At 44.8% G+C, this 12082-nt stretch overlaps 2 protein-coding genes across 7 annotated transcripts in view; one reads left to right on the top strand and one right to left on the bottom strand.

The window, feature by feature from the left end:
- The window catches only part of eml2 (EMAP like 2), a 92849-nt gene extending 86646 nt beyond the window's left edge, over positions 1–6203 (bottom strand). For both annotated transcript variants that reach the window (XM_078431036.1, XM_078431035.1), the window contains exon 1: positions 5771–6203. In XM_078431036.1, the coding sequence (XP_078287162.1) occupies positions 5771–5837 (67 nt within the window). In that variant the 5' untranslated portion in view covers positions 5838–6203. The remainder of the gene's footprint in view (positions 1–5770) is intronic.
- A 108-nt stretch (positions 6204–6311) lies between these two features.
- Positions 6312–12082, top strand: part of meiosin (meiosis initiator) — a 52300-nt gene continuing 46529 nt past the window's right edge. For 3 of the 5 annotated variants that reach the window (XM_078431039.1, XM_078431041.1, XM_078431037.1), the window contains exon 1: positions 11721–11751. The gene's annotated coding sequence lies outside the window, so the exon portion shown is untranslated. Of the gene's footprint in view, positions 6509–11720; positions 11752–12082 lie in introns of those variants that run through there. The other 2 variants (XM_078431040.1, XM_078431038.1) reach the window with 1 other exon arrangement.

Genomic DNA, 12082 nt, shown 5'->3' with positions numbered 1-12082 from the left:
AACTCAGTGGGTCAGGCAGCATCTCGGGAGAGAAGGAATGGGTGACGTTTCGGTTCGAGACCCTTCTTCAGACTGATGTCAGGGGATGGGGTGGGACAAAGTCCTGACACCAGTCTGAAGAAGGGTCTCGACCCGAAACGTCACCCATTCCTTCTCTCCTGAGATGCTGCCTGACCCACTGAGTTACTCCAGCATTCTGTGTCTACCTTCTGATTGTTGTAATTGACCCTGCCTCCATTACTTCCTCTGGCAACTCATTCCATAAACTCACCACCTTCTGTGAGGAAAACTTGCCCCCCAGGTACTTTTTAAATATGTCTCCTCGCACCTTAAACCTGTGCCCTCTAGTTTTACACGCCACTAACCTGGGAAACGTCTGCTGAAGCTAGAACAAAATGGTAAAGAAGCATTAAGGAAGACTCTGCTGATGGAGCTAAAAATGCAGATCGGACGATATGCCCTTGAATGATGAACAGTTTGAGTTGAGGGAATGATGGAGACAGTGATCCTGCTTTTTCTGATTGATGGGAGTATTCAGAGTTCACAGCATAGAGCAGTTTGGAAGAGGATGCCAATTTGTTTAAGTGATGCAAGTCTGCCAAGTGCACAGTACATTAGGGCAACTGGACTACTGTAGGAATCCAATCGAAGATGAACAGTTCGATATATGGTTCTGCAGCAAGGCACAAATGTAATGAAGTTCACAAGCCACAAACCAGCCCCTCCCCAGGAACTTTCCCCTGCAACCGCAGTAGATGCAACACCTGTCCTTGTTCCTTCTCCCTCAACTCCAGCCAGGTATGACGACAGTCCTTTTAGGCCAGGCAGAGGTTCACTTGCACCTCCTTCAACCTCATCTACTGTATCCATTGTTCTCGGTGTGGGCTCCTATATATATATCGGCGAGACCAAGCGCAGACTGGACAATTGGTCACTTACGCTCAGTCCACCTTGGCCTACACAATCTCCTGGTCGCCAAACACTAACTCCACTTCTCATTCCCAAACGGACCTTACCGTGCTGGCCTTCTCCACTGTCAGTGTGAGGCCACACGCAAATTGGAGGAACAGCACCTCATACTTCGCTTGGGCTTACAACCCAGTGGTATGAATGTTAATTCCTCTGATTTCAAGAAACCCTTGCATTCCCCCTCTCCGACCCTCGTCGTCCCACTAGTTCCACTGTTGGCATCCTTGTATCCCTTCGTTCTCGTCTCTTCCCCAGCCAACAATGGGCCATTGTGGGCTCCACCCTTCCTTGGTCATCTGTTGACGGCCCCGATTTGTTCTGGACTTTTCCCAACTTCCAGTTCCCTCTACTCTACTTAGTCTGAAGAAGGGTTCCGACCCGAAATGTCATCCATCCTATTTTTCCAGAGATGCTGCCTGACCCGCTGAGTTACTCCAGCACTTTGTGTCTATCTTTGATATAAATCAGTATCTGCTGCAGTTTCTTTCTACACAGGTTCACAAGCCTGTTTCACATTCAGTACACCCTTACTTGAACTAATCTTGGTCACGACATTGCTCTCCATCGTCCCCCACCCTCTCTTTGTGCAAGATCTATCACCATCCCCACCCTAGTGATCAGTCAAGACTCGAGGCCCCATGTTCACCAGCAGGCCAGACTATCCAAAAGAAACACTGAGCCAAAAGGATAACGGCAAGAAGTGGCTAGCACATTGCACCAATCTTATTTTTCACCTCGTCACTCTTCCTACACAATACCAATCAACACCTTATCCTGGAATTAATCAGATAGTGCCACTGCAATAGAAGAGACTACAACTCAGAGTGATACAGCGTGGAAACAGGCCCATTTGGCCCAACTTAACTATGACGACCAACATTCCCAATCAACACTAGTCCCATTTGCCCATGCTTGGCCCATAACCTTCCAAAGCTATCGTATCCATGTAACTGAACAAATGTCTCTTAAATGTTATGATAGTACCTGGCTCCACTACCACCTCCGGCAGCGCGTTCCATATTCCCACCCTTTATGTAAAAAGGTTACTCCTCAGATTCTATTAAATCTTTCCCACTCACCTTAATCCTATGTCCTCTGGTTCTCAATTCCCCTGTTCCAGGCAATAGACTCTGTGCATTTAGCCTATCTATTCCTCTTGTGAGGAACAGTCTTGGGAAGGAGCAGGATGTTAGTTGGAATTCTGCTACTGATGGAGCTGCAATCTGGCCTGCTGGCCCCGACCCGAAACATTGCATTTCCAATCCCTCCATAGATGCTGCCCGACCTGCTGAGTTGCTCCAGCACTTTGTGCTTAGCTCCAGGCTCCCATTGACCTGATGTCTTCAGGGAGGGTTATGTTGTCATGTGGAAATGAGTTTGGAACTGGCGAACCCACGTATGATGATAATTCGGACCTGGATAATTTGACGTTTGTTCAATACATTGTAGCCAAGGTTTGGCTGGGGAGTGTGATGACCAACCTGGAGTCAGAGATAGACAGCATAGAAACAGGCCCTTCAGCCCAATGTCATGCTGACCAAGGTACCTACCTGAGCTAGTCCCATTTGCCTGTGCTTGTCCCATATCCTTCTAAACCTTTTCAATCCATATATTGACCCTTGCATTTCTAAATAATAATAATAATAATAATAATAATAAGCATTTATTTTATATAGCGCCTTACCAGAAGCTCAAAGCGCTTTACAAAAACAATCATAACATAAAAACAAACAGACAAACTATCCTAACGGAGAAGCGGCGAATAAACAGCGCCAGCGTCCTCTCACGTCAGGGTCCGGCAGTATACAACACAAAGCACAGAACACACAGATACAATTTATAACACAAATGCATGTAGATCCTCTCTGTCAGAAGGCCATGTAGTAACATTACCACCACTGGCACAAGGCTCACCAGCCTGTAGTTCCCCGGCCTCATTAGCCACCTTAGAACCTATAAAATGGTTGCAGAACCCGAGGATAGGCGAGAACCAGAGGAGGAATTTCTTTAGCCAGAGTTTGGTGAATCTGTGGAGCTTATTGTCACAGACAATGGTGGACGTCAAGTCATGGGGTATTTTTAAAGCGGAGATTGATAGGTTCTTGATTAGCAAGAACATCAAATGTTATGAGAAGGCAGGAGAATGGGGTTTAGAGGGTAAAATAGATCAGCCATTATCGAATGGCAGAGCAGACATGATGGGCTGAATGGCCTAATTCTGCTCCCATGTCTTATGAAAACTAGAATGGAAACTCCCAGTTCTGAAAAAAGGAAAAGATGTCAAGACTATAAGATTTGTAAAAAATCTGCATCAGGAGTATGTGTTGCAGAAACTTTCATTAATATTGCTAGATTATACAGCAGAGAACTTTTTCAAAAATCATGTTATGTTGTTAGTTATAGTTATCTACATATCATTGTAATAATTACTTGTGCATTTGCTAATAGTTCCTGAAAGAATAATTTCATAGAGATACTCATGGCTTTTTGTCATTTTTTCTTTAAAAAACTGAAAGCATGCGTTTATGCTTTTTAAGAATATGAACCACGTTACAACTTCTGATTCAACCCACGACAGTTAGAAGAACATTATTCACCTTCACTAAAAATGCTATTTTTGTTATCCTTGACATTTGTCGAAACAGAACTCACAGTAGTAATGTTGCAAGAAACAACTTCTTATGTGCGTTATGCTACAAAACCCAGAAAAGTCTCAGAGTGAGAGCCACATCCGTAGCCCAGAATTATTGAAAGACTTGCTGGAAATGTTCTACTTTCTAAAATGGAGCAGGTCTCCCAAGAAGGGTCTCAACCCAAAACATCACCCATTCCTTCTCTCCAGAGATGCAGCCTGTCCCGCTGAGTTACTCCAGAATTTTGTATCCATTTTCAGTGTAAACCAGCATCTGCAGTTCGTTCCTACACGTGTCTCCCACTTTCATTCCCTTTGCATCCCACACCAAACACATAGGCTGAAAGGGGAAAGCACTGGGAGGCTCCTGGGACCCGAGGCCATAAATAAGAAGATGCAGCAAATCAAAAAAACAAAACGTGCTCAACTTAGAACATCGAACAGTACAGCACAGGACCAGGCCATTCAGGAACAGGCCTTGTGGCCCACAATGTCTGTGCCAAACATGATGCCAAGATAAACTAATCTCATCTGCCTGATTTCATCTCACGTGATACATGTCCCTCCACTCTAGGGTTGCCAACTTCCTCACTCCCAAATACGGGACAAGGTGACGTCACTGCCCGGCCCGGGCGGCCGCCATTGGTGGAGCGGGAGCACGTGGCCGCTGGCTGAGTGAGGTCACGTGGGGCGCGGGGCGGTGACATCACCCTTTGTTCCTTATTTGGGAGTGAGGAAGTTGGCAACCCTACTAATACGGGGCAAGGGACAAACCAATTTAGCTAAAAATACAGGATGTCCCGGCTAATACGGGACAGTTGGCAACCCTACTCCACACCCATGTGCCTTTCAAAAGCCTCTTAAATGTCACTATTGTATCTGCCTCCACCACCACCCCAGGCACCCACCACCCTTCATTAAAAATAACTTGCCCTGTACATCATCTTTAAACTTTGCTCCTCTCACCTTACAAAATATATGGCCTCTAGTCTTTGACATTCCCACCATGAAAAAAAATGATCACTAATTTATTTTTGGTAAATATCCACAATTGTAACAGACGTGAAAGTTTCAGAAAATATCACAGGCACTTCAGTACTCTCTGTGGAGAAATAACAGCGAAAACCTTAACTCGAGATCAGACACTTGACACTTCAAGACTGCTCAAGGAAGTCAGAAACCACTCATATTGAATAGATTTGTCCCATCAGTTCAACTACTTTGCAAAAACCAGTTGCACACAAGAAATAGACACAGCATGGCCTGCAGAGATTTAAAATCAACAACGTATCATTCACGAGCTACTAATCCATATCGCTCACTGGAGAGTTGTAAAGTTTAAAAGGAACAGATTTAAAGAAAGACAGGTCATAGCATTATTGATAGAGAACATTTCAGTACATTGCATTAAAAGAGATACCTAAAAGTTGCAAAATATTTTGCAAATAAGTAACAACTGTAACTTTGCCAATTACGATTTTGGTACAATTCAATGCAATGTGTTAAACACAATGAATAAAACACTACGCTGTGTATTCTTGGTGACTTCCATGAGCTCTCTCATCTACACCTCTAGTCATACAATTGCTACAAAGTGCCGCCTTTATAAAATAAATTAAGTTCATTTTCACAACCACACACTTTCAAGAATCTACACGATACAAAAGCTGGTTCTCAATCAGATTTGTGCTACTGGAATACTAAAATCAGCTTCAAATCCCACATCAAGTGAAACAGACTAAGATGAAACACCCTCAGTGCACAGGTTTCACCAGTTTCAATCTAGGCTGTGAACAGAATAATCATTCACAATATCTACCAGTGTGTCCAAACCCTGCAAATTTCTCATAAATGAATGGAATTTAAAGAGCAGCAAAATAGGCAGTTGTGTCTCAATATATACCCCTAAACTATCCTGGTCTTCCAAGGCAAGCAGTAGTGAAGTATGCAAGATGATAAAAATCAGGTGAAATAAGGCGGCTTTTATTTAAAATAAAATATTTAATCAACCATTCAGTTACTGCAGCAGAAGCTGATTGAGATTAAAGCAGGGTATTAATTTAACAGTAATGCATTTCAAACCATTCTGCTACAAGAGAGAGTTCTATATTTAGCTTCTGCCGTGTAGGCCTGCACTAAAGCTGGAAGCCTCAGAGTCCAAGAACTTACCAGTGCAAAACTGCAGCAGGGAACTGGTGTCATACAGCCCGCCATAGCCAGGGATTCGATCCGCCATTCTCCCCTTTTCTTCCAATCTTTTCAAAAAGAAAATACCCAAACAAAAGCTTTTCTTCGTCCTTATTTCACTTTCTCCTTCTGCAGCCTCCCATTACCATAGCAACCAGTTCACTCCAGCTCCTTCACATGCCTTTGAATGGGGAGAAAAAAATCCTCGATGTCTCTCGCACTGAAAAATTCATGTAGATGCATTTCCTACAGCTTTTTTTGTAGGCATTAATCCTACCTTATTTCCCTAAATAAAACACAATTGAAGATTAATAATTAAATCCTATTCCTTTTTTAAACAGGGTTATTACAGCACACCTAAAGGATGTGTTACTCTTCCCCAAACTCCAGCTCTCATTGCTCTCGACCATCATAGTGAGATTATTGGTCCAATACTTTCATCTGAGGCTTATTTATTAACAAGCTCATCCCTTACTTTGCCTCCCATCAGCCAATGAATTTCCACTACCCTCGTATACAGCCAAATAGCTGATAAACTAGGCATGAAATCGAATTAAACCAGGGGAGCTTGATAAATGGTATTTGATGACAACATTCAACCCATTGAATGTTCGGGCTCAAACCTTTTTTTTGAGGCTGGTTTCTTGAGTTAACCATTCAAAGCCCAGATGATCTGGGGTAATTGTCTCATCATTAGGAAACAGATAGGGACAATCAGTGGTGAGTAACATTAATTTCCTTTCGTACTTTGTTGTTCGTTTATGTTTATTGATGTCTCTAATTTATAAATAGTGACAACCTTGCTGAAAATGAACGTGAGCAGTTACTGGTTCTGACAGTGCAACACTGCTGAGGTGATGCAAACCATTGAACTGAGGAACTGGGGCAAGGGGGAGTGAATGATTACTGCTGATTTTTTTTGTTGCTGCTTTTGTTTCAGCCCCATCACGCTGTTGACATGTCAAACTCCCCCCCCTCCCCCCCCCCCCTCCCCTCCCCTCCCCCACTTGGCAGGCTACCACCACGATGCTGTCAGCATTACAAAATAAAAATCTGAACTACAGGGAAGAAAGTTAATCAGACTAACTTTTCCCCCCATTGCTTCACCAGCAAGGTTCCAAGAACAGACTGCAATGTGACAAAAGTAACGGAGGCGTCTTCCACAGGACTCGTGAATTAGACAGGGCTCCTGCTTTCCATTTTGGACAATGACTCTTGCTGGAGAGGTTCAGGCATGAAGGTGATACCTCCTACAGTTAAATAACCAGATAACAGCCATCCACTTGACTGAAGCTTGGAAAGTGTCAGTTGGTCAACAATAACTTCTATGGAGACACAAGGAACTGCAGATTCTGGTTTACAAAAAAAGACACAAAGTGCTGGAGTAACTCAAGAGGGGCCAGGCAGAATCTCAGGGGAACATGGACGGGTGAAGCTTTGGGTCGGGTCCCTTCTTCAGACATTGTAATTGAGGGGAGAAGGCTCTCCACGATCACTGGCCAGGCTTTTCCGACACCCACATCTCTTCCAGCTTTCTTCACTCCTCAAGAATCAGTCTTGAGAAGGGTCCCGACCCAAAATGTCACCTACCCATGTCCTCCAGAGATGCTACCCGACCAGCTGAGTTACTCAAGAAGTTCTACGGGCTGTCTTTGGTTCCACAAATTCGTTTTCGGATTTTTTTGCACCAATATTATGGTTATTACTTTATTGAATCTTTGTTCAATATATATTGTTTACTTACAGATGCAAGTAAACATTTCATTGTTCCGTTCTTGGTACATATGACAAGTAAACATTCTTAGTTTTAGTTTAGTTTAGTTAATGGATACAGCATGGAAACAGGCCCTTCTGCCCACCGAGTCCGTACCGACCTGCCATCCTCACACACTAATATTATTGGGCGGCACGGTGGCGCAGCGGTAGAGTTGCTGCCATACAACGAATGCAGCGCCGGAGACTCGGGTTCGATCCTGACTACGGGTGCTGTACTGTACGGAGTTTGTATGTTCTCCCCGTGACCTGCGTGGGTTTTCTCCGAGATCTTCGGTTTCCTCCCACACTCCAAAGACGTACAGGTATGTAGGTTAATTGACTGGGTAAATGTAAAAATTGTCCCGTGTGTGTGTAGGATAGTGTTAATGTGCGGGGATCGCTGGACGGCGCGGACTCGGTGGGCCGAAGGGCCTGTTTCCGCGCTGTATCTCAAAAAAAATCTTAAAAAAATTATCCTACACACACTCGGGACAATTTACAATTTTTTACTGAAGCCAATTAACCTACAAACCTGTACGTCTTTGGAGTGTGGGAGGAAACTGGAGTACCCGGAGGAAACACATGCAGGTCACAGGGAGAACGTACAAACTCCATACAGACAGCACCCGTGGTCAGGATCGAACCCAGGACTCTAGAGCTGTAAGGCAGCAACTCTACCGCTGTACCGCCATTCTTGATTCTTGACTCTTGATATTCATAAATATTTGTATTTTGGCAAAAAATGAATGGCTCCAGGAATGGTGCATAGGAGAAAAACCTGGTGAGTTTAAAAAAACTAATCAAATCCTTTTAACTGTTTGTCTATAAAATGGTGACAAGGTGGTAATGTAGATTATGCAGGGTATCTGGGGATCAGCAGCTTGTGCCATTTCCAGTCATTATTGTGCATTGACTTGTCGCTGGAAGGTGTGAGTTTGTGAACACCTTGATGATGGGAATGATCAAATTCTGTGGTGACCACGATCTAAAGCCTGCCAACACTCATTATCAGGTCCCAGACAGGTAAAGGAGAAGCCTGGGGTACAGCGATAAGACTTGACTCCAAACAGAGTTAGCACCTTTGAGAGATGAAGGAAGAATAAAACAATGGCAACAAAAATGAATATTACCGGAAGATCGAGAATCAACAAACTGCTGCGATCAGTTTTTAAGCTGAAACATTCGCTTTGTTTCCCTTCCCTTGGATGTTGTCTCACCAGCTGATGTTTCCAGCAATTTCTGCTTTTATTTAATTTTTCTAGAAACTGCAGTGCCTGGTTCGTGTACCATAGAGTCACAGAAACAAGCCTTTTGGTCCAATTCATCCATGCCCCATCCAAGGCAGTGCCATCTGCTCGCGTTTGGCCCGTATCCCTCTAATCCTTACCCATCCATGTATCTGCTTTCTAAAATGCTGTTTTCGTACCTGGCTCAACTACTCACAGGGAGGCACAGCTGGTAAAGCTGCTGCCTCACAGTGCCAGAGACTTGGGTTCGATGCTGACCTCGGGTGCTGTCTTTGTGGAGTTTGCACATTCTCCCTGTGAATGCGTGGGTTTCCTCAGGGTGCTCCGGTTTCCTCCCACATCCTAAAGAAGTGCAGGTTTGTAGGTTAATTGGCCCTCTGTAAAATTGTTCCTTGTCTGTAAGGAGTGAACGTGTAAATGGGATATTATAGAACTTGTGTGAACAGATCATCAATAGTTGGTGTGGACTCGGTGGACCGAAGAACCTGATTCGATGTTATTATATCTCTAAATTTAAAAAAAATTAGCAATTTAAAAAGAACCTCCTCTGTCAGCTCATTCCATACATTCACCACCCTGTTTAAAAAAGGTGCCCCTGAGGTTCCCATTAAATCTTTCCCTTCTTGCCTTAAACCCCATGTCCTCAGTTCCCCTGCTCTAGATAAAAGACTGTGCATTCACCTTTGCAATTCCCCTCATTACTAACTGTGGACTTTTTCCCTGTTAACCCCATGTAAGACTGCTTGGTGGTCTTCAGGGTACTTTACTGCACTCTGCAACATGATCGGATATGGTTTTTATAACCATGGTTTCCAATAAACTACATGAAATAAATGCTCAGTGCAATTAGCCCATATTTCCACTTTCTGTGAACTCTTTGCTTTCTCTAAAGTGAATTCCCATCTAATATTTGTTCTTGAATATTGGCGGGAGAAGAATTGTAAACACTCTCTCATACACCCAAATCAAGAGTTAAAACTTCAGGATGATTTAAAGGTGCATTTAGTCCATGCCTTATACCAATGTACACTCGTTAAGGGTAAATGCTAGTTTATTTTGCAGTTTGGTTTGCAAAATAACTGTTTGTTATGTAATTTCTCTTCGATTTCTGTCAACAGAATGTAATTCCCACCCAATTCCATTAATTAGTTAATTCTAGACAATTCACCATAGAAAATCATACAATGCAGAGGAAGCCTTTTGGCCCATTATGTTCATGCTGACTTCCCAATTTCAATCATTGTCCCAGCTCTTATCCCTTGGATCTGTAAATTTAACCCTTTTAAAGCATGTTATTATTTTTGAAAGCTACAACTGCCTTCTCAGGTTAATCATTCAAGATCATGGCTGACTTAAAAATAAAAAGTCCTTTCATCTGCCTGAAGTTCTTGTAACTTATCCTAATTATAAGATTATTAAGGGGTTGGACACGTTAGAGGCAGGAAACATGTTCCCAATGTTGGGGGAGTCCAGAACCAGGGGCCACAGTTTAAGAATAAGGGGTAGGCCATTTAGAACGGAGATGAGGAAAAACATTTTCAGTCAGAGAGTTGTAAATCTGTGGAATTCTCTGCCTCAGAAGGCAGTGGAGGCCAAGTCTCTGAATGCATTCAAGAGAGAGCTAGATAGAGCTCTTAAGGATAGCAGAGTCAGGGGGTATGGGGAGAAGGCAGGAACGGGGTACTGATTGAGAATGATTAGCTATGATCACGTTGAATGGTGGTGCTGGCTCGAAGGGCCGAACGGCCTACTCCTGCACCTGTTGTCTATTGTCTAATTCTAAGCCCTAATTTCAAACACCATTTTCGGATCTACAACCCCATTTCCCTGTCAATCCACATCACGGAAGTTCCTCATCCTTGTAGCCATTGTGATAATGGCCCTCTGCACATTGTGTAACACCTTTATAAACCTCCTAATAGCATACTGCTCAGAAATAGGTATAATATTACAGGTACAGTTTGCATTTACCTTTGAGGACTTGTATTGTCTTTGCAAAGATGACATTTTGGGAGGCCACACCTCTCTCAGATTAATGTGAAGATACCAATATGCATATCACAATGAAGTTGCCTTAAGGTCATAAGTGATAGGAGCAGAATTAGGCCATTCGGCCCATCAAGTCTACTCCGCCATTCAATCATGGCTGGTCTATCTCTCCCTCCTAACCCCATTCTCCTGCCTTCTCCCCATAACCCCCAATACCCGTACTAATCAAGAATCTATCTAACACTGCTTTAAAAATATCCATTGACTTGGCCTTCTCCAGCAGCAGTTTCTTTAGCAACTTTGCAGCAACTCTAGGCTTTTTCTTACAGTAAGTTGTCTCTCGGGATGGAGGATGACTTGCTTTAGTTACGGTTACGTACTGGTTGAAGAGGCTAATGGGGGAAACCAGTAGACCTGGTTGAGGCAGGAGGGGTTGCATTTATTGCATATATGTTTGTACGCACCGTCAGGATTGGCTATTTTTTAATTTCGTTGTACTCGTTGCAATGACAATAAATGAATATTATTATTATTATTATTATAATGGGGACGGGTGGGTATTCCTTTTACCATTTAGCAGCAGCTTTGGCAACTTCTTTGGTAGTTTATTTAGCAGCAGCCTCTTTAGCAGCAGCTTTTGCTCTAGCAGCGGCAACACCCCACGTCCACATAGGACACCATCCACCGATGGTGTGAGGGGGAATGTTGGTTCTGCCGCCCACGGCGCGAACCTCCCTCCACCCAGCAACAGGGAGCCAATCACCGCGCTCTGGTCCCGGGCCGCCGACCAATGGCGGGCGGGCGGGCAGGCGGCGCGAGGCGGCGGCGGTTGGAAGCCCAACGGCCGGCGGGAGGGCGGCGCGCATGCGCACCCTGGGAGGAGCACGTGACCGAGTTTCAGCCGGGACGGGGCGGGGGGGGGGGAGCTGGCTCACGTGACCCGCCTTTTAAATGGTGCGCACAGTCACAGAGGTAAAGAGTGGTTAGTAGGGCAGGAGGGGGGCAGGGCAGGGCAGGGCAGGGCAGGGCAGGGCAGGGCAGGGCAGGGCAGGGCAGGGCAGGAGAGGGGCTGGCAGGGCAGGAGAGGGGCTGGCAGGGCAGGAGAGGGGCTGGCAGGGCAGGAGAGGGGCTGGCAGGGCAGGAGGGGGGCTGGCAGGGCAGGAGGGGGGCTGGCAGGGCAGGAGAGGGGGGCTAGCAGGGCAGGAGAGGGGGGCTAGTAAGGCAGGAGAGGGGCTGGCGAGGCAGGAGAGGGGATAGTAAGGCAGGAGAAGGGCTGGTGAGGCAGGAGAGGGGATAGTAAGGC

Source organism: Rhinoraja longicauda, chromosome 41 (genome assembly GCF_053455715.1).
Source record: "Rhinoraja longicauda isolate Sanriku21f chromosome 41, sRhiLon1.1, whole genome shotgun sequence".
In the NCBI taxonomy this organism is placed as follows: domain Eukaryota; kingdom Metazoa; phylum Chordata; class Chondrichthyes; order Rajiformes; family Arhynchobatidae; genus Rhinoraja; species Rhinoraja longicauda.
Note: the sequence above shows the minus strand (reverse complement) of the source record. Positions and strands in the feature narration are given on the sequence as shown.